Source organism: Vombatus ursinus, unplaced genomic scaffold, assembly GCF_900497805.2.
Source record: "Vombatus ursinus unplaced genomic scaffold, bare-nosed wombat genome assembly UNPS02001419.1, whole genome shotgun sequence".
NCBI classification, from domain to species: Eukaryota; Metazoa; Chordata; class Mammalia; order Diprotodontia; family Vombatidae; genus Vombatus; species Vombatus ursinus.
The window spans coordinates 7,153,742-7,177,453 of NW_020941197.1; the positions used below are offsets into that span (position 1 = coordinate 7,153,742).

The 23,712-nt window shown below is 40.2% G+C and overlaps 1 protein-coding gene and 1 pseudogene across 3 annotated transcripts in view; one reads left to right on the top strand and one right to left on the bottom strand.

Annotated features, from left to right (window-relative positions):
- The window catches only part of LOC114046244, a 1,493-nt pseudogene extending 1,344 nt beyond the window's left edge, over window positions 1–149 (bottom strand).
- Window positions 1–11,073, top strand: part of COL8A1 (collagen type VIII alpha 1 chain) — a 227,144-nt gene extending 216,071 nt beyond the window's left edge. For 2 of the 3 annotated variants that reach the window (XM_027868403.1, XM_027868411.1), the window contains exons 3-4: window positions 376–694; window positions 5,406–11,073. In XM_027868403.1, the coding sequence (XP_027724204.1) occupies window positions 379–694; window positions 5,406–7,312 (2,223 nt within the window). In that variant the 5' untranslated portion in view covers window positions 376–378 and the 3' untranslated portion in view covers window positions 7,313–11,073. The remainder of the gene's footprint in view (window positions 1–375; window positions 695–5,405) is intronic. The other variant, XM_027868418.1, reaches the window with a different exon arrangement.
- Window positions 11,074–23,712: the final 12,639 nt, after the last annotated feature.

Here is a 23,712-nt window from a genome sequence, read left to right on the forward strand (position 1 = left end):
CCCGCTTCTACCACTGCCCCTGCTTCTGCCGCCTCTGCCACCGCCCCTGCCTCTACCCCTGCTTCTGCCCCTGCCTCTGCCACTGCCCCTGCCTCTGCCACTGTTACTACCTCTGCCACCCACGCTTCTCCTACCTCTGCATTTCTCATTCTCCCTCATTATTTCTTTTAAAACTTTAAATTCCAAGTCGGAGGAGGTCATTGGACCCTTTTAAGGCTATTGCGCCCGTATCTTCTTTCATTCCTCTTCAATATCCTTCACGGTGACTTCTCGCGGAATTATCAGTTTCCCCGACTGCTCTTTTAGACCATCATGCCCCCAACAGGATCAATCTTCAGATTTTCACAGTGTTGATCTGTCCCTTTCTTTCCACAGGTAATGGCTGTTCCCCTGACCCCTCTACAGCTACTGGAAGTGGTGATCCTCATTTATCTCAGTTTCATCAGGTCCATTCATGGCGGTGCCTATTATGGGATTAAACAGCTTCCACCTCAAATCCCACCTCAGATACCCCAATACCAGCCCCTGGGACAACAAGTACCTCACATGCCTTTGGGCAAAGATGGCCTTCCCATGGGTAAGGAGATGCCCCCCATGCAGTATGGCAAAGAATACTCACACCTACCCCAGTATATGAAGGAAATTCCACAGGTGCCCAGGATGGGCAAGGAGGCAGCTCCCAAGAAAAGCAAAGGTAAAATCAATTAATCAATAAGTACTTACTAAGCAACTACTGCACACCAGGTACAGTGCTAACAATCCCTACTCACAAAGCACTTACATTCCAGTGAGGGAGAGAGAAGTACATACATAAATACATGCAGCATAAACATAAAGTGAATACACACACACACACACCCTCCCACACACACACACACACACACACACACAGAAGTGGGAGCACCAGCAGATGGAGGGGGTCCAAAAATGCTTCATGCAGAAGATAATACCTGAGCTAAATCTCAAGGGAAGAGGGCAATTCTATGGAGCTGGGTAAAGGAGGAAGTACATTCCAGGCATGGGGGAGAGCCCCCACAAAGCCAGTGTTGTTTGAAGAGTAGAGAGAAGGCCAATTTGACTGGGCTACCATGTGCAAGGGGGAGTTCAATGAAACTGGAAAGATAGGCTGCAGCCAGGTTATGTAGGGCTTCTGAAAGCTGAACAGAAGAGTTTATATTTTATCCTAGAGGCAGCAGGAAGCCATTGGAGTCGTCTTTCCTTCAGGAGAGTTACTTTGGCTACAAGCATGGAGGAAGTCAAAATAAATAACAATTTTCAAATTCCTTTTTTTTTTTTCTCCAGTAGATGTGTATTAAGTGAATGCTAAGCATAGGCTACTGTGATAGGCACTGGTTGGGTACTGGAATAAAGATAAAAACAGCAGGGCTGCTAGGTGGCACAGTGGAAAGAGCACCGGCTCTGGAATCAGGAGGACCTGGGTTCAAATCCGGGCTCAGACACAGTCACTAGCTGTGTGACTCTGGGCAAGTCACTTAACCCTAATTGCCTCAAAAAAAGACATTAAGTCTTCCTATAAAGTAATGGGACCTTAGATTTCCTAATCTATGAAATGAAACGGTCTAGACTAGAGAATCTCTGAGTCCCCTTTTGGTTTAGATCATAATTATGGGTAAGAAAAGCATGTTTTGAATTTTACTTTTTGTTTTCTGTTCATTCTTATAAAATGTCTACTGAGTGTCAGGCATTGCATCAGGAATTGTACAATAAGACACAATGGTTGGGGGGGTTGTGGTCTAAAGAGAGAATAGACAGTTTAATCAACAAGCATTTAATAAGAGCTTTCTATGTGTTACACATTGCACTAAAAGCTGGGGATACAAAGGGAAGCAAAAACACAGTCCCTTCCCTCAATGAACTCACAATCTAATGGGGACAACCATTTGCATGCACAATATGCAAATAACTATATGCAAGTTATAAATTGTCTAAAAGGACGAAAGCCCCTAGGGGTGAGAGAGGGGAGAGACTGGAAGGACCTCCTACAGAGGCTGGGATTTGAGCTAATTCTTGAAGGGTGCCAGGGAAGGAAGTAGGCAAGAGGGGAGGAGGTTGTCCCCCCTAGGCTTGGGGCAGGGGGTGGGGGGGAACAACCAAAACCTTAAGGGATATTAGCAGGCATGACCTGGATCCACCAAAAAGAGACTAAGGAGTGGTCAGACAGGTAGGAGGAAAACCTAGAGAGAAGAGTGTCCCCAAAACCTAGAATATCCAGGAGACAAGATGATCAATGGTGTCAAAGATTGCAAAGAGGTCAAGAAGGATGCAGACTGAGAAAAGACCATTAGATTTGGCAATTATGAAATCATTTTTTAAAAACTAGAATCAAGGGGAAAATGAATGAAAAATGCATTTATTGTTTACTATGTTCCAATCATTGTGCACTGCAAATACAAACAGAAAACAAAAGACTCACCCCGCTCATGTTCTACTGTGGGGAGGCAAAAAAAAAAAAAGTTTAGCTAAAGGGTAGATGGCTTTCTTTATTCTCTGATACTATAATTTAATACAAAGTAGTAAATTGACTTCCTAAGGCAATGTATGATATACTGGCGTGTGGAAAGTTACAGTCAATTCTTGGCTGTTCAAGGACTGATAATCCAAACTAAGGATTTGTTTTTCCTCTTTTTCCTACAAATGCCTCTGTTTTGATCATTTCTGTACTGATTAGGATCAGAACCATACTATGAACAGAGGAAAAGGAAAGAATAAGAACCCTATCAAATCGTTTTGCTCCCTGTTAGCATGTGTATATATAAAAGATATAATGATCAGAAATATATATAAATAATATAGAATAGTAAATAACAATATATGTAATATAATATTTATACTTATAATATGTGATAATATATAAAATAATATATGAAGAAATATAAATATAAATATATATATATATATAAAAATATATCATGATCATAAATGGTCATTGCTATTGACCAGAACAGGTGTTTGGTATTATCTCAATATTTCATTTATTCATGACCTGATTTAACATAGAAAACCAAGAGTGTTTTGCATTTTGAGTTTATCTCAATTTCATTATTGTTATTATTATTATTCCTATTGATGATGATGATCACTTATAGTCACATATTTCATCTACCTTTAGGTATAACCTAAAATTAGAGTTGTCACAAAGAATTAAAATATTGAATTATCCAATTAAGGAATTTAGAGGAGAAAAGTACAATTCAGGAGACTTAAGGAAATCTCTATAATTCTAGAGAGAAGGTCATTGTGAAATATAACAACACTGTACACACACAATAGAATAATTCTCTTCTTTCATGAGGAAGTATACATAATTATCAAAAATCTCAGCACGCTAGTCCCACCCAAATGAGGTACATTAGAAAGAACACTGGTTCTGGAGTCAGAGGATCTGGGTTCAAATCCTACCTCTGGTATTTGCTACCTTTATGCCCTTGGGCAGGTCACTTAATCCACCTATACCTGAGTTTCTTATTTGTAAAATTAAGATGTTAGATTAAATGACCTCTGAAGTCCTTCTGGCTCTAGTTACGAGCCTATCACCCCTATACTCAGAGTTGAGAAGACAAAAAATGTATCTTCCTTCCATTTGATATATTATTCATTCATTCATTTAAAAAAATATTGAGAGCCTACTACATGCAAGACATTGTGTTAGCTTCTTTTCGGCCCCTTTTAGTTGTTTTGGTTTTTTTTTCAGTTGTGTCTGACAGTTCATGACCTCAATTTTCTTGGCAAATATACTGGAGTGGTGTGGCATTTCCCTCTCCAGCTTATTTTAGAGATGAGGAAATTGAGGCAAACAGGATTAAGTGACTTGCCCAGGATCACATAGCTAGTACGTGTCTGATTTGAACTCAGGAGGTATCTTCCTGACTCCAGGCCCAGCACTCCACCCACTGGGCTCCCTAGCTGCTCCTAATTAGATCCTTAGGATGATTCAAAGATAAGGAGACTGGATCTCTGCCTTCAAGATTATACTCTGCGGGTAGCTAGGTGGCATAGTAGGTAGAACTCTGGCCTTGGAGTCAGTAGGACCTGAGTACAAATCCAACCTCAGACACTTGACGCTTACTAGCTGTGTGACCCTGGGCGAGTCATTTAACCCCACTGCCTCACCAAAAAAGAAAAAAAAATTATACTCTATTAGAGGAGAGGAGATAAGTATACAAATGCATTTACCACAGAGTACAGTTTAATAAGAAAGAATAAGGGCATGCACAAACAAAGTGTGCTGAGAGTTCAGATGAGGAAGCAATCACTTCTGTCTAGAAGGATCAAGGAAGACTCCACAGGAAGGGATGTCATTTAGGCCAAGCTCTGAAGGACACAAAAGACAATGTATTCCAGATGTAGGACTCACCAAGGGAAAGCTTGACAGTGGAGAGTCTAATCTGAAGTTTGATATAAAACAAAGTTATGAATGGAAAGGTGGGCAAGAAACAGAACATGAAAGACTTGGAACACTAAATTGGGGAGTTTGGATTTTATTCCAAAGATCATAGAGAAGCATCAGAGATTTTTGAGCAAGGGGTATGGCAGGATCAAAATTAGGAAGATTAATTTGGCAACTTCATGAAGGATGGTTTAGAGGAGAATGAGCTGGGAGGGAACTATGGCAGCTGAGACAAGAAATAATGAGGGCCTGAACTAGGGGAGGGACAACAGTAATGGGAAGGAAAGGATGACTGTAGGAGACATTGTTTTAATAGAATAGACAAGATGTGTCGATGAACTAGAAGTGAGGGGTGAGGGAGAGCAAAGGGAGTCAAATATTTATTAAGCACCTACTATGTGTGGCACTGTGCTAAGCACTGGGGATACACAATAAGGCGAAAGACAGTTCCTGCCCTCAGAGAGCTTACAATCCAATGAGGGAGACATCATGCAAACAACTATGTACAAATAAGCTATATTCAGGATAATAGGAAATAAAGAAGAGAGGGAAGATGCTGGAATTAAGAGAGATTGAGAAAGGCTTCCTGTAGAAGAGCCAATGATGACTGTCATGTTTTGAGTGTAAGGGGCTTCTTGGGAAGTCAGGAGAAAGAGCAGTGTTGTTTCACTAGCCAGCACTGAAGGAAGAGAAAAACAAAACATTGGTCCTTTTCATATTCTAAAACTATGCTTCAGTGAAGTGTCAGATTTATTCACTATAATTCTATAAAAGTATAGCACATGGCTCCTACTCTTTCCGTCCCTGTTCATTATCCTACTAAATAAATAGTGTCTTAATTTAGCAGAACTAAGCAGGGCCTCAACTTTGCTGAACTTAAGACTAATGGAATGGTTCCCACCATGCCTCCCCCACCTCTCTCTCTCTCTACCTCTCTACCTACCTACCTAACTCTCTCTCTTTCTCTCTCTCTCTCTCTCTCTCTCTCTCTCAATAGAAATACCATTAGCCAGTTTAAGAGGAGAACAAGGTCCCCGTGGAGAACCTGGCCCAAGAGGACCACCTGGACCCCCAGGTTTACCAGGCCATGGGATACCAGGAATCAAAGGAAAACCAGGCCCCCAAGGCTATCCAGGGATTGGCAAGCCAGGTATGCCTGGAATGCCAGGAAAACCTGGAGGTGTGGGAATGCCTGGGGCAAAAGGTGAAATAGGACCAAAAGGAGAGATTGGACCTATGGGCATGCCAGGGCCACAAGGACCTCCAGGGCCTCATGGACTTCCTGGCATTGGAAAGCCAGGTGGCCCAGGGTTACCAGGACAACCAGGACCAAAGGGTGAACCAGGACCCAAAGGACAGCCAGGACTTCCTGGTCTTCAAGGGCCTAAAGGAGAGAAGGGCTTTGGGATGCCAGGTTTGCCAGGACTAAAAGGTCCCCCTGGGATGCATGGACCTCCTGGGCCTGTGGGGCTTCCAGGAATAGGCAAACCAGGGGTGACGGGTTTCCCAGGGCCACAGGGTCCTCTAGGTAAACCAGGCCTTCAAGGTGAGCCAGGACCACAGGGCCCCATAGGCGTACCTGGGATTCAAGGACCACCCGGTGTGCCTGGAATTGGAAAGCCAGGTCAGGATGGCATCCCCGGACGACCTGGATTTCCTGGTGGTAAAGGAGAGCAAGGACTCCCTGGGTTGCCAGGACCTCCAGGCCTTCCAGGGGTTGGGAAACCAGGTTTCCCAGGGCCTAAGGGTGACCGAGGTATGGGGGGTCTTCCTGGAGCTATTGGACCTAGAGGAGAGAAAGGCCCTGCAGGTGTACCTGGAATGGGGGGGCCCCCAGGTGAGCCAGGCCTGCCTGGAATTCCAGGTCCCATGGGACCTCCGGGTGCTATTGGCTTCCCAGGGCCCAAAGGAGAAGGTGGAGCTGTGGGGCCACAAGGACCATTGGGTCCCAAAGGTGAGCCAGGGTTACAGGGTTTCCCAGGGAAACCAGGCTTCCTTGGTGAAGTGGGACCCCCAGGCATGAGAGGTTTGCCAGGTCCAATCGGGCCCAAAGGGGAAGCTGGGCATAAAGGTTTACCAGGCATCCCTGGAGCCCCTGGGCTCATTGGACCCAAAGGGGAACCAGGAATCCCAGGAGATCAGGGATTACAAGGCCCATCTGGAATTCCAGGAATTGGGGGGCCAAGTGGTCCAATTGGACCTCCTGGAATCCCAGGCCCCAAAGGAGAACCAGGTCTACCAGGTCCTCCTGGGTTCCCTGGGGTAGGAAAGCCTGGGGTAGCAGGACTGCATGGACCCCCAGGAAAGCCTGGAGCTCTTGGCCCTCAAGGCCAGCCTGGCCTTCCAGGTCCCCCAGGACCTCCAGGTCCCCCAGGTGCCCCAGCTGTGATGCCTCCCACACCACCAGCTCATGGAGAGTATTTGCCAGAAATGGGACCAGGGATTGATGGAGTGAAAACCCCACATGCCTATGGGGGCAAGAAAGGCAAAAACGGAGGCATAGCTTATGAGATGCCTGCATTTACAGCTGAGTTGACCACACCCTTCCCACCAGTGGGGGCCCCAGTCAAGTTTGACAAATTGCTTTACAACGGAAGGCAGAACTACAACCCCCAGACAGGAATCTTCACCTGCGAGGTCCCTGGTGTCTACTACTTTGCATACCATGTCCATTGCAAAGGCGGAAACGTATGGGTGGCTTTGTTCAAGAACAACGACCCAATGATGTACACGTACGACGAGTACAAAAAGGGCTTTCTAGACCAGGCATCAGGGAGCGCCGTGCTACAGCTGAGACCTGGAGACCGGGTTTTTCTGCAGATGCCCTCAGAGCAAGCTGCTGGACTATACGCCGGACAATACGTCCATTCCTCTTTTTCAGGATATTTATTATATCCCATGTAAATTTAAAAAAAAAAAGTAAGAAAAACATGAGGAAAAAAAGACAGCAAAAGAAAAAAATGAAGTAACAGAGAAAAACCAAACACAAAACACACAATTGCTTCAAAGTGTTTATACTGTTGAAAAGTTATATTTAAATGGAAGTTTGGACCATCATATACCAAAAAAAAAAAGCCAAAAAACAAAAACAATAAAAATGCAAGTTTAATGTTCTGCAGAGCTTGTTATTAAAATGACAGGAAGAATCTATATATCACATTTCTGACAGATGTTCTGTACCCACTGAAATCATATTAGCAAATATTATACACTTCCACAATACCATGCTTTCTAAAGTTCAGTCAAAATATTTCATTATGAAGGATCATAGCTAACACAAGTCATTCATTCATATTGTTTACTTAAAACTACACAAGAATAAATCTTAAGGAGGCATCAATGACCAAAAAAAAAAATCACATACCGCATTTACTTGCATGATTTACCCCATATTTTCACAAGTATTTTACTAGTGAAACATAGGAAGGGGGCAATTATGTAGTAATGCCTTGCAGAGGTAATCTGAGGCAATGGATACCATGCAGAAGATAGCTGCCTTCCAGTAAGCTGCTGGGGTTTTGGCAACGGAATTCCCACTTGGGGCAGGGTTGTTACTCAGTGGGAGCCATTTACTCTATCAATCAACAAGTAAGCACCCAGAAGATGCTGAGACAACGTATCCAGCACTGCAAGAAGGGCCATGGAGGACACAAAAGGACAAGTCCTGGGCTGTATCTTCAAGATGCTTACAAGATCGCTGGGAAATGAGAATGGTGGTTAAGGTGTTTATTCCTGAAATATTTTTCCCCTGAGGTTTCTTCCATAAGCTTTCGTTCCTATTATTTCTTACTAGATCTAACCAGACCAAAAATAAAAAAAAAAAAACCTTGATGTTATTTGGGGAGAAAAGTGATTGGGGTCAATGAAATAAGTGTTCCCCACCCCACCCCAGTAACCTTCAGACTCTGTATAATATTCATTAGCAGATATCAATTGTATATCAAATGTATATTTATAAAAAAAAAAAAGCCACTGTGAAGCCACAGCCAGAGAGAAGACAAACCACAGTTTCTCAATCACTTTTCAATATCGAAGGGATTTTCTTGCCTATCACAATAACTATATCAAATCAATTCAAACTTTTTTCAGGTTACAAAGTATCTTTTAAAAAAAAACCCTAAACCATCCCTTTACATACAAAGCAAAAACCTTTAGAATTATATGGAAAAATAAACTTTTCTTTAAAAATCAATCTCTGAAACTTAGAAGTAAGAGCACCAACAGTTTTCTAAAGTATGTGAAACAGTGCGTCAAGAACTGCTCTCATAGAAGTAAACTGCTGAAGACCCAATTATAATTTCAGAGGACAATGACAATACACGACTTTTATGCTGCCCCATAGATTAAGGAAATGGCATGATAAAAGTTTACTGCAGGCTCATATACATGTCACTGTGTCTGCATGACAGTGTGCAAAGTAGATGGAGAGATGTTGTAGGAGTTAGGAACACCTGGACTCAAGTTCTGTTTCTCACACTCACACACAGACACACACACACACACACACAAAATCTGGACAAATCACTTCAACTCTAAAGTTGTTACTAGGCAACTTTAAAACTATAAATTGGAAAAGAGTGCCCAATCTGCACCAACAAGAGGACCTTCTTCTCTGGTAGTTAGTTCCCCACATCAATGAAAGTCGTAGAACTAGGCCAAAAAAAAATTTTTTTTTTTTAAAAAGGCCCAACAATTCTTATTTCTCTACTTCAAAAATCTACAATTTTGTCAATGTGGGCATCTGTTCCACTAAAAATAGCCACTGTGAAAATGCCATTAGAAGGAAAACAAATAATCTTCTCCCAATCGCTTTTCTAAATCTCAACTCCTCTAAATTTAATAGGTGATCTTCAAGCATTGCTGCGGCTGAAAAATCCCATCACTCTGAGGCCATTATGATGATAAAGCCTCTGCAAACTTAGCTAGGTTGGTTTTCAGACAATAGATATACAGTCTATTAGCAGGCCCACAACTGAAGTCTTCCTAGCATGGCAGAACCTGTCACAGCTTGCACTTCAGTGGGATAACCTTCAAGAACCCAGAGTCATCTTCATACCAAGATAAGGCATTGGATCAGGACCTTTATATAGGTTTCATTTCTTCAGAAAAGGGAAAAACATTTAAATTACTTTCAAGTAGTCACCCAGAGACCTATAGACATGCTCAACTGGTCTATTTGTTAAATACAGAGTTTTAATGCAGCAAGAGAACCTATGGTGAAGGAAATTACTTTAGGGGGTGCCTAACCTCAAATATCTTATAGGGTATATCAAAGAATAAACAGACTGATAACTTTATTGAGTTTCCACTATAGATTTGAGATTTGTCAATAGCAAGTCATTTCTTCTGGTCTGAAAGAAATGAAAGAGCCACTTTAAATCTATTTCCTTCTGGCCACACTGATAGTAGCATCCTATGGGATATCCTATGGGGATAAATGATGTGGAGAATAAAGACATTATATGTGCTCAAAATTCAGAGTGTGGAAGAGAAGAAAGAAATGAGGGGGAAATATACAGATAAACACAGTATAAACAGTGCATGGTGTATATGCCCAATTCGGGTGGCTTCTAACGGGACTAGTTGTAACTAACCAGTTAACTAACTTAAATAATCCAGAAAAATTATCTTCATGACCTGATGTACCTTCTCTATGTGAGGTATAGAAGTGCAGTTTCTTCTTAAGAGGACTGAAAATAAATTAATTTGTTGATAACTTATTCACTACTAGCTAAATGCCAAAGGTTTTCATCCAAAGAAGCCTCAGCATTCATTATCACAGCTGATAGCATCTGGTGGATATAAAGTCTTTGTGTCTGTTCTCTCAAATGATTAATATGACAAGAATGTTGAGTTTTTGGTGGGACAAATAAACCACACACAGTATAATACAGTGTCCCATCTAGTGTATGAGTAGATGCATTCAAATTGACTTGAAGTAAAATGGTCAACTGGGGCAACTCATTTGTGAAATAGTCTCCATATATATATGCATTCCAGTTAGTTCTCCACCAAGGTGGGGAGTAATTTCCTAATCAGTTGAAATGAAATTTCACTTATCAGAATTATTGAAAATAGTTGCTTCCAAACTTATTTATTGGTTGTGTTACTTATTTGCCTAAATTTGTATATTAGCAGGCATAAGCTTCTAACTTGTAGATGGTGGGGAGGCAGAGGAAAAATTCTATGCAAGTACTGTTTGTTCTACAATGGTGCTAATCTCAGAGCAAAATGATGAATTATTTCACTTAATTTAAAAAAAAGAGTTTAAAATAGTTATCTATATGTCTGTGTTTCCCCTTTGAATGTTACATGTTATACTTTTGCTTTGGTGTAAAAGCAGACCTAACATGAATCTGTTCTGAACCATAATCTCTATTTAATTCAAAATTAACTAGAATTTGACCACAGAAAAATGGACAAAACTGGCATTGCCATTATTTAAGTACAAAGTTTTAATGCAACATGATAACCTATGGGGAGGGAAATAACTTTAGTGGGTGCCTAACCTCAAATATCTTGCAGAATATGTCAAAGAGTGAAAAGACTGGTAACTTTATTGAGTTTCCATTGTAGATTTGAGACTTGTCGATAGCAAATCATTTTTGTATTTAAAATTTTTGTACTGATCTGAAAAAAAGTCTTATTAAATATCTTTAAAAGTATGCTTCTTCTTCTGTTTCTCTCACTTAGTATTATTGTAACCACCCACAATCCCTCAACATGGTACAAGTATGACCCATATGGTGTAGAGTCAAGAGGATTGATTTTGGAGTTAGAACACCTTTGTCCTAGTTCTGACACTAGTCATGTGACCCTGGTTTTCTCCATCTGTTAAATAGGGATAATAATACTTGATTAGTTCCCTTACAGGGTTATGAGGAAAGCTTCTGCAAGCCTTAAAGTACTAATATAAATGTGAGTTTTTATGAATTCTTCCCACTATGAAAGACTTCTGGGTGAAAAGCCCCCATCAGAAATCTATTTCTAGTCTTAAACACTCTTCTATGCTATTCTACTTTGCAAATCATGAAAGAAAAAGAGACTGGGGTGCAGAAGCAAGTATGCTTCAAGGCATCCACTAATTTTAATATGTTGAAAGAGGCCCATTTTAACTTTGCCATCATGATGTCCAGTTCTGCATAACAAGACCATTTCCTGATACACAGCCCCATACTAACACTGCTTTTTGACAGTCAGTATGATAAATACTAGAAAGAGTTGCCAAGGGAATTTATGGATCATCAGTCCTTAGAGATCTTCAATACGAGATTAATTTCCCTACAGGAAGGCAGCAGATCAAACCAGACGATCTTGTGATCCCTTTTCAAACTTTTATTTTATGATTTTGTTTTTAGTTTGGCATCTTGGCGGCCCAGTAGATAGAATGTCAGGCCTGGAATCGGGAAAATTCATCTTTCTGAGTTCAAATCCAGCCTCAGACGCTTACTAGTTGTATGACCCTGGTCAAGTCACTTAACCCTGTTTGCTTCAGTTCCTCATCTGCAAAATGATCTGGAGAAGGAAATGGCAAACCACTCCGGCATCTTTGCCAAGAAAACCCCAAATGAGGTCACAAAGAGTCAGACACAACTGAAACGACAGAACAATCACAAAATGAAAAGATGGAATTTTTTCACATGACTGAAATAAAAGTGGAACAAATGCACTGAAAACACAAGTGTACATCGTAAATTATCTTAACCCCCTCCTTGGCCCTTTGCAATGACCCTTTTATTGCACTAAAAAGTATTCCAGGGGCAGCTAGGTGGTGCAGTGGATAGAGCACTGGCCCTGAAATCAGGAAGATCTGAGTTCAAATCCGGCCTCAGACCAAATACTTTATACTTACTAGCTGTGTGACCTTGGGCAAGTCACTTAACCCCAACTGCCTATAAATAATTTTTTAAGAAGTATTCTATACTCAGCAATGTCTCAGAATATCGTAAAGATAGTTGGTTCTGGAAATAAACATTAACAACTAGCATAAGAAGATAATAACAAAGATATCCTATACTCATCCTCTGATCAAACTACCTGGTATCTGATGTAGATTATTGACTTCTGAAATAACATGAAACTTCATGAATTCTGTTAAGTCAATAAGCTTTTATTAAGCACCTACTACATGCCAAGCAGTAGTATGCCCCTAAACCTGTGAAGTTTGGTCACGCTGAGAATGCTTAGAAGTGCTATCCTCTCCTCATCTCCTACTTCACAGAGGTCGTCTTCTCCTAGGGAATAAGGGTTTGAGTTTTAGAACAGAAGTGTCAAAAATGTGGTCCCTGGTCACCCTCTGACTGACCTGAACCAGGTTAAAATGTAATTGGGAAACATTTAACAAGATAAATAAAAATGCAATAGGACAGAGGTTTTCTAAGTCAATGTGCGGCGTGCAGGGATCTTTATGTATGATTTAGTGCCCTCCCCTTCTACTTGAATATTGTATCTTTGTATCTTAGATAGAAATTGATAGAATAGGACTGTAACTTAGATAGAAATATATGTAGATATATAGATATATATAGAAATAAATAGAATTAGATAGAATAAGATTGTATCTTAGATAGAAATCTTAGAAGTAAAATGTCTGTGAAAAGCCTTTCATACCTAGATAAGAACCTGCCCGTGTGCCACCCCTGTCCCAGCTCCCAGATCATTCTATTTCCCTCCATCCCTCTTCCCTCCCCACCTTTCCTGGGCCCTCCCTTCCCAAAATAGAACTTGAATGATCTCGAAAACATGTTATTCAGGGAGTTTGGATGAGACAAGCTGAGATTAACACCCTTTCTGCAAGCAAGCAAACAAAAAGCATCTCCTATGTTCCAGGTACCATGCTAAGCACAAGGCATGCAAAAAACAAAAATTAAACAGTCCATGCCCTCAAGGAGCTCATATTCTCTAGTGGGAGACAAAATCTACACATCTAAGTCTACACAAAGTAAATAAATTTGGTAGGGAAGTAACATATGTCCAAAGCATGTACAAAATTATATATGAGGCATTAACAACTGCAGAGATAAGGAAGGGTCTCAAATCCAAATTGGTATTTGAGCTGTGCTTTGAAAGTAACTAGGGAGGTGAAGACATGGTGGTAAGGAGGGAGCATTCCACATGAGGGGCCGCCTATGCTTTCATGTTTTATGCGTGAGAAACAGTGAAAGTCAGTTTGGATGGATTGAAAAATGAAGAGAAGTAATTTATAATAAGCCTGGAGAAGAAGGTTGGAGTCAAATGGTAAAGAGTTTTAAATGCCTGAGAGAGAAGTTTGCATTTGATTCTAAAGAGAGCCCTTGGAGTTTATTTAACAGAGATGATGGGTAGATCTGTGGGGTAGCTAGATGGTGCAGTGGACAGAGCACTGGGCCTGGATTCAGGAAGACCTGAGAGCAAATCTGGCCTCAGGTACTCACTAGCTGTGTGCCCTCGGGCAAGCCACTTAACCCTGTTTGCCTCAGTTTCCTCATCTGTCAGATGAGCTGGAGAAGGAAATAGCAAACCACTCCAGTATCTTTGCCAAGAAAAACCCCAGATAGTGGCACTCAGAATAGGATATGATGAAATGACTGCAACAACAAAATTGACAGATCTATAGAAATGACATTTTGGGAAGTATATGAAGAATGGATTGGTGAAGGGAGACATAACTCATCCTGTTAGTAGTCAGAATGTTGTGTGTATGTATGCTAGGGGTGGTGTAGACTAGGACCCAGCTCACTGGTGTCCCCCTTGCACACAGTCCTTCTTGGATCAGGGATCCAAGTCCAATGGCTGGGACTCTCCAATTCCTACACTCATCCAATTCCATCATTTATTCCTACACTCACACATCCTAGCATATCCCATCTCCCACACTCATAAGATCATGCATACACACTCACTGAACCCTCTTTTCACTCACTTATTCACATTAACCTTTTTCCTCACACACCCTTGATGGAACTTTTCCCCACACCACACACCAACTGGTACCTCTCACACAACGTACATTATTAGAATATAAGCTTCTTGAGGAGCTTTTTGCTTGTACTTGTATCCTCAACATAGCACAGTGCCTGGCATACAGTGAGCATTCAATAAATGCTTGTTGCCTACTGCATCATTTCTCCCAAAGCTCACCCAGCTTTCAAAAGCCTGAGCAACTATTGGTGGAGTTGTGAACTGATCCAACCATTCTGGAGAACAACTTAGAACTATGCCCAAAGGGCTATAAAACTGCATACTCTTTGACCCAACCATACCACTGCTAGATCTGTATCCCAAAGAGATTTTTTAAAAGGCAGGGGGAGGGAGGACCTACTTATACGAAAGTATTTATGGCAGCTAAGAATTGGAAATTGAGGGGATGCCCATCAATTGGGGAATGGATAAACAAGGTGTGGTATATGATTGTAATGGAATATTACTGTGCTACAAGCAATGACAAGCAGGATGAGTTCAGAAAAACCTGGAAAGATTTACATGAATTGATACAAAGTGAATTGAGCAGAACCAAGAGAACAGTGTACACAGTAACAGCAATATTGTAAATTGAAGAACTATGGGGGCAGCTAGGTGGCGCAGTAGATAGAGCACCAGCTCTGAAGTCAGGAGGGCCTGAGTTCAAATCTGACCTCAGACCAAATACTTGACACTTACTACCTGTGTGACTCTGGGCAAGTCACTTAACCACAATTGCCTGAAAAAAAAAAAAGGAACTATGAATGACTTGGCTAGTCTTAGCAATAATACAATGATCCAAGACAATCCCATAGGACTCATATTGAAAAATATTACCTACCTTCAGAGAAAGAACTGATGTTGTCTAAACACAGACTAAAGCATGCCATTTTTACTTTCTTTTTTTGTTCTAGTCTTCTTGCACAAAACGACTAATATGGAAATACTTTATATGTATAACCTATGTCAGATTTTCACCATCTCAGGGAAGAGGGAGAACAAGGAGGGAGTGATGGAATTTGGAACCCAAAACTTAAAAAAAGGTTAAAAAATTAGTTTTACATGTAATTGAAGGAAAAACAAAATACTATTTAAAAATAAAATTTAACATAAAAAAATGAAAGTCTGAGTAATCCAAATCCTTCCCTCACCCTCCCAGGACAATTTCCAAACTCCAAAATGTCCAATGCCAGCCCTGAGGCCACTTCCAGCCACTACTATATGGCCTGCTGTTTATAAACAGAATGGGAAGCTAGGAAGGGATGCCAAGAAAATGATAGTTCAATTTCAGACATGTTGAGTTTGAAGTATTGGTTGGGAGATAGGGAACTAATGACAGGTCAGCTGTAGAGATGCAGATGTGGTGATAATTCGTATAAAGTGGTCACTGAGGCCATAAGAGTAAAAATAAATCCAGCTGACCCCCTGATTTAGCCCAGAGAAGAGAAAAGTTGGGGGCATATGACCGTTGTCATCATTTATTTGAAGAGCTATCACAATCAAGAGGGATCAGACTTCTGCTTCAAAGGGCAGAATTGGGAGCAACAGGAAAAGGTCACAGAGACAGATTTTGTCATGACATGAAGGAAAATTTCCTAACAATTAGAACTGTTCAAAAAGTAAAATCAGATTACTTCTCTCCTCTTCCTGAAGTCTTAAAGCAAAAGTTGATTTTTGTCAGGAAAAGAAGGGATTCTTACCCAAATATGAGTTAACCCAGACAACCTCTGAGGTCCATTCTGAAATTACGGGATTGGATAATACTGGGATCCTATGTTAACTAATAAATAAAACCCATTTGTAATTAGTAGCATCCCATATATCTAAACAAGATGCTTAGACTTTGCGTGGGCCTTGGACTCAGTTCATATCCAAACTCCTAAGTACTCACCCAATCTTGCTTCCATATTGAGATTTCCGAGGCATCATTTGGCCATCATTTGACTTTCAGATCTGGCTTTCTTCAATCTGGTTCATTCCATCAGCTCAAATTCCAGTTAAGAAATATATAGTTTAAAGAAGTCCCTGGTGATACTATTTTTTTTCTTTTATGAATTCTTTCTTCATATAGAACATTAAACTTCATCTTAGCACTGATGAATTAACACTAATTTCCAATTTTTTTATTATGTTTTGGGAAATAGCAGTTTCTTGGTTTAAAAAGAATTTAACAAACAACAAAAAAGACACTTCCATATGCAGATTAGAAGAGAAAGAGGATTAAATGTGTATATTAAATATAGTTTACCTTTTGTTCCTTTGGCAACACATTTTCTAGGTTCTCCCTCTCCCATAAATCCTTCCCCGAAAATAAAATGGAAAAACCCAAACCACATAACAAGTAAATACAGCCAAGAAAAATGAACCCACACATTTGCCATGTCCCAAAATGTATCTCATTCTATATCTTGGTTGCATCACCTCTCTGTCAGGAGGTGAGTAGCTTGCTTCAGCATCTGGAGTCATGGTTGGTCATTGCAATGATCAAAGTTCTTAAGTCTTTTAAAGTTATTTTGCTTAACAAATTGCTGTTGCTCTATAAATTCTTCTCCTGGTTCTGCTCCTTTCAGTCTGTGTCACTTTGTGCAAGTCTTTCCATTTGAAATCACTCTTTCCATCATTTCTTTCAGCCCAATAGTATCCCATTATACTCATTTAATGGCATTGTTACTTCTCATGCTTGACTGCAAAGAAGAAAAGGTTGTGTACTTATTCTGTTGACAACCATGATTCCCCAGAAAAGATATTTGATAAACCCTGATTTTTTTATACTTTCATACCTGATACGGTAAAAAAGAAGAAGAAGAAGAAGAAAAAGAAGGAGAAGAAGAAGAAACAAGCAAAACATGTTTCTTTGCTTAAAAAAAAGTTGCTACCTAACCAAACCACAAGGAAATTCAATCCACTAACTTCTGGGATTAAATGTAATCAGATTTAAGTCATACAGAAGTGAGCACAGCAGCTCACTTTAAGATCTTGTTCCCTAAAAATCAATTGTGAGCTGTTGAAACACAGGACCCTCTACTAATAATTTCCTTTAAAGCATCCAGGTCCCTCAACCTTTCCAGGGATTTTTCCTTGCCCTCTCATTGCAAGTAAAAATAGATTTTACTACACTCAAAAGTACATTAAAATCAAAGTTTGTGAATCATGTTGAGACCTACTTTTCACATCTTGTCAAAACTACCAAAACCAAAAAATTAATTTAGCGATGAGTGTAGCCAAGTCGAACCTCATTTGACAAGTGAACAATTGGCAAGACTTTTCACATCTGCTCTTCATTCATTTATTCATTTAAAAGTGATGAAAGACCAAAGCTGATGGCATCAATACAATTCTCCACAAGCTTACTATTGATGCCTTTCCTAATTGAATATCATCTATCCTTGCCATGCTTGAGGCCAGACCTGTGTCACCACCAGTAGGAATTTCTCATGCTACTAAGCCCTCTGCTCTTTGCTCAGCCCACAGTAATCAATAAATGCTTACTGAATTAAACAAAGGTGATTTGCACTGTACCGTCCCCACTCAATCACCTTCAAATGTGTTGTTTTGTCCTGAACTGTGATTTCACAGGGCTAGAATGCTCTTCATGAGGAAACTCCCAAATTCTGTATCACATCACCTTAGAAAAGTTAAATTACCTACCCAGACTCACACAGCTAGTATGTATCAGAGACAGGACCTCAAGTCAGGTCTTCCTAAGTCAGAGTCCAGCTCTCTATAACATGGTGCCCCTCCCAATATGACTTTATAATTTGTTTAGTGTGACTCATAACAGGAAATAAAGGCTTGGAATTTAGAGCTGGAAAGGATCTTGAAGGCAATTTTGTCCATCACTACAATATGACAAATGAAGGCCTAGAAAGGTTAAAAAAAAAACACTCTAAGGGTCACATTTTCTTTTTTTTTTTTTAACAAGTATTTATTCATTTAACAAGTATTAATTAACCACTACTATGTGCTAGGGGACCTAAAGGTGTCATGTACCTACTATGTGCTAGAGGGTAGTGATACAAAGACAAAAGAAATAGTTCTTGTCCTCAGGTGCATACATTCTAATGGAGAGAAATAATATGAATATAGATAAGTCAATGCAAAATGTAGGCCAAATAAACACAAAATAACTTTTGAGGGAAGGGCACTAGCAGCTGAGGGACTCAGGATAGATCTCAAGTATGTGATAGCATTGGGACTTAGCCTTGTAGGAAGCTAGGGATGATAAAAGGTGAAGGTGAGTAAGAAGGTCATTCCAGGCATGTGAGTGTCATGCCAATGTACTGTCATGAAGATGAAAGATGAAAATATTAAATACAGGGAATAGTAAGTGGGCCAGTTTGGCTGGAACATAGAGGGTCCATGAGAGGGGGAGAACAGCTATGTACATGGGTAGTAACAACTTTATACTCACAGCCATCAACCACGTTAAAAGCAGACATCTTTGGCCTCTACTAATTAGCATCAGGGACTCCCCTGATGCTTGCAATCTGATTGGCCTACTTTCTCAGGAGAAACAGAACAAGAATTCTGTGTGATTTTTATAACCAACACGTTCACACTGGGCTCTGGGGAAATCTGCTCCATCAGTGTCTAGGTGCCATCTTAACTGATCTTTTGTGCTAGGAGGGAGATGTGTCCTGTCAATTTGTCCTTGGGAGGTTGGAATCCCCCAGCTAGAGGATGTTCTAGGCTATGTCTATCTATGGATAGTGGAAAGACACAAAATTAGTCTTAGGTTGATAGAAGTGGCAGAATTGGCCCTTAAAACAAGCTAACTAAACTTTAGTTTCTAAGCAATTTGCTACTTTTGCTGTTCAGTCTATTAGTCATGTCTGACTCTTCGCGACCTCATTTGGAGTTTTCTTGGCAAAGATACTAGAGTGTTTTGCCATTTCCTTCTCCAATTCATGAGGAATTGAGGCAAACAGGGATAAGTGACTTGCCCAGGGTCACACAGCTAGTAAGTGTCTGAGGCCAAATTTGAACTCAGGTCCTCCTGACTCTAGGATCAGTGATCTACACACTGTACCACCTAGCTGTCCAATCTGCAACTACCTGGTCATATTTAATGAATACTTAAAAAAAAAACTATAAGAGAGAGAGTGACCCATGTGTACATTCTAAATTTGTTGGGGTGCTTTTTATGGTTTGCATTTAGAAATCAACATGTTATTTGTGCGGATGGGTATCATGGGAGATGCATTAGATGTGCAGGTATGCAAATTTACAGCAGATGGGCTATGGAAATCATAATGTAAGATCACTAACTTTCTAGCTAGAGACCATGATTACAGGGGGAAGGAGAAGAAGCCATTTTTTCCCTTTGGTTTTGGTGAGAGAAATAGGTGCAATAACCTTGCAAGGGGCAAGAAGCCTTTTAGTGCCTCCCCTCTAAATTATCTCCAACCTACCCTGCATATATGTTTTATATATAATTGTATGCACAGTGTCTCTTCCATTAGATTGTGAATTTTGTGTGTGTGTGCATGTATGATAGATTTGTTGTTTTTTTCTTTAGTTATATAATGGTAGTCAGTTTTTCTTTCTTTCTTTCTCTGTTTTTCCTCTTACTACATTACTTCATATGTCTTCCCAGCCAGTTATCCTGACCTGTGTCTTACCACTAGACTCTAACAACTCTGGAGGAGAGAGTAGGGCTGATGGCTTTGCACAGCTCTGTCTCACTTAAACACAATTCACTTGCAAGTCAAAACATCACCTTCATTGGTCCTCCTGGAGAATGAAGGACAAACAACAACAATCTATTTTCTCATCATACCATTTTTACAAAAGGTAACAGTATGGAAGGGCAGCTAGGTGGTGGAGTGGATAGAGTGCTGGGTCTAGAGTCAGACTCATCTTCCTGAGTTCAAATCTAGCCTCAGACATTTACTAGCTGTGTGACCCTGGGCAAATCACTTAACCCTCTTTGCCTCTATTTCCTCATCTGTAAAATGAGCTGGAGAAAGAAAAGACAAATTACTCCAGTATCTTTGCTAAAAACAAAACAAAAAACAACAACAACAAAACCCTAAATGAGGTCACAAAGAGTCAGACATGACTGAAAAATGACTCAACAACATTATGGAATCGCTTGGGGAGTGGTGAAGGGAGACTCGGAAATGCCACAATGATATTTTCCTGGATTTGGGAGAGATGGTGAACCCATCATTGCAGAGCAGTTTAGTCCTATCCTTTAAGGATGCTTCATAAACTACAGTATCACTCTAGGGGAAACCTGAAGTGGTCTTAGACATAGTAAAGATTGCACAAGGATGTTTCAGGCTCCCTGTTGTAGTATCAGAGATTTCTACTGGTTAGCTTATTTATTAATTATTGTTATTAGTTATTGAAGCCAGCCTGCCTTTCACGTACCGCCAAATTAACTTTGGACCACTGTAATGGTCCAAATGACCCAGTTAGTGCAGGTCAAATCTATGAAATTTGCAATAAACCAACTATCTACCTTTCACCATTTTATATTATCCTTGGGCCTTACCCCTCCTTGTATCTTTGGAATTGTTTCTTCTTGTATTTGTACAACTCATGTGTTTTCCCATCTGGCCCTACTTGGAAAGCCTGAGTCCTCTTTGCAATTGGCCAAGCCTTAATGCGTATCTGCAACGGCTTTTGCTGCAGCTTTTATGTTTACTTTCCATTGGGCCATATGTAATGAGAAGCAACATGATTCAAGGAAAAATGTGAAGGACACAGAGTCAGAGACTCAAGTTTGAATCCTGGAAGGTAGAGTACCAAACTCCTCCCAGTGCCTTCCTTTATAAAGAGCAGAAACTGAACTTTAGGGCTCATTCCATTCATGAGAACATGTTCCAGCATACCCCTAAGGAGTCGAGGCAGGACTGAACAATGGCAGGGAAAGGAGGTATTGTGGAGGGTCATCAGCTCTACAGACTTTTCGTGGCAAAAGATCTGTATTGACAGAAATGCCAAGAAAAAGCCAGCTTTTCCCCCATATTCCCTTCCTGGTACCTGTGTATCCACAGGCTATAATATAATCTGCTGTTTGGTTATGCAAATATTTCTAATAAACTGAATTTTGCCTCAACTACAAAGAGGCCAGTGGTTAACTAAAGAGAGATATAAATGTTAAAGTTAGGCAGAGAGCCCAAACTCTGCCTAAATGTTAAATATTTTCTAACTGGGGACTCAAAATAATTTTTCATTTAAAATAAATTCTCTAAAGATGATGATCAGGTACCATATTGGTCTTAAGGATCATTATATTGCCCATAGACTTAAAATGAGCTAATTATTTTAACAGAGTATTATATTATCTTGAATGGAAAATTCAAAGCTTTATTCAGAAACCAACCCAAAGAAGATGAGTTCGGGAAATAATCAAAAGCTTGTCACAGAGGTATGATATAGTAGTGATTGAGGACAGCAGGTATCTAGATATATGCTGACATTCTCATTACCAAAATCAGAATAGTTAATAACTTCTTTATTTTCCTTAGTGATAATTTCATTGTTTGGTAAAGAAACCATCAAGGGGAGATTTTATCTTGTAAATGATTCTCAGCAACAGGGAGGAACTGGGTGCTGGCATTGAAATTATGCAAACTTGGGGAGGGAGGAGGCACTGTGGACAAAAATGACCATTCTCTCCTAGAATCTGTCATACAGCAGAAGAAATCTGGGCATAGTGTGATATCTTACCCTCCATTTTGAGAATGCAGATTTCAAAAGGTTTAGAAGAAAAATAGAATTCCATGGGCTAAAATGCTACAAGGAGTCTGCTTAGGAAAGATGCAAGATAATGAAGAATAAAATTCTGCAGACACAAAGGAAAATAAAAACTATTTCAGCGAGGAAGAAAAATAAGATGTTTGTGAAAAGACTGATGTGAATGCACACATAACTTGTCAATCAACTTAGATTTAGTAAAGAAACATAAAGAAAATGGAAACAAGGGCAGGTAACAGGATGAATGAACATGGCATGTTCCAACACATTCATATGCTGCAACTTGTTCAGTCAATCCCCAATAACTTGGATCTTTCAGGTTATTGAACACTATGTTACTATGGTTGTTTACATATGTGTGTGTGTATATACACATAAGCACATATATGTATGTAATGTGTGTATATGTATATACATATATATTCCATTGATCAACAGTTATATTTCTTAGTCACTATATTTCACTATAGTGAATATAGTAACTGTATTTCTTATCTAATAATGGGGCTGTTAAATGTTCTTCAGTCAGGATAAATGATTCTACAACAAACTTATCACTCAATTTCTCTTCATTCTCATTCATACTAAGTAAAATATGACAGTGATTATGTCACTGCTCTGCTCAAAAACATTAAACGGTTCCACATAACACAGAGAATAAAGTCCAAATTCAGCCTGGCATTCAAAGACTTCACCTTAATCTAATTTTTCAGCTTCATTTTTCACTCTTCCTCTACAGCCATCATACACTCTGGCTGTCAATTTTTTTTTCCGTCCAAACACATTATCCCTTCCGTGCTACTTCCTCCCAATGCAGTGTCTCCTCTCTCTTTATCTTCTATTGAAACCCTGTTTTTTTCAAGGTGAGTCCGGAGAAAGAGTTTCCAGTTCCCCAAGCTCCAAACCACTTTGTGGAAGGAATCGATACTCATGGCCACGAGTGGTCTTCCCTGGAAAGCCAGACCAGTGCCCATTCCCTGCAATTGATTCTAAGGGTTGAAGTAAACAGGGTTTTGAGTCAAGTCAAGAAGCATTTATTAAACGCTTACTAGGTGCTAAAGTAAAGGCAAAAACAAAATAAAAGTCCCTGCCCTCAAGGAGCTCACAATCTAACGAGGGAGTCAACATGAAAACAACTATATACAAACATGCTCTACACATACATTGGAAATAGGCCCCCCAGGTGAGGCGCTAGCACTAAGGGAGACTAGGAATGCCTTCTGGGGCCCCGCGTTGGCAGCTGCGCCGCACCAGCGCATGCTCGCTCTTACCGTGAACCAGCAGAAGCACGCTCCAGGGTAAATTACACGGCACCCACGTGGGTCGCACTTTTTCCCGCGGCAGTATCCCTTTAAAACTGGAGGAAAAAACCAAAAAACCCTCTTTTCTTTCCAGCACTTTCGACAACACTATTTTTTAAACAAATCAAGCGTTAAATTTTTTCCCTAGAATATTTAATGAATAAATGTAGATAAAGCGTCTCTAAACGACATCGTGTTTTTATATGATTTATTTTCTTGTTCCTCCTCACTGTAGCGGTTCTCTTCCTTCAACAGGTGTGTGGAAAGTGCGGACAGATGTGACCCGGTAAGGAAGGGGAGGGGACAGGAGGGCGACTACGTCTGCGTAGTAGGTGTCTCCCGGGAGGAGCTGGAGCG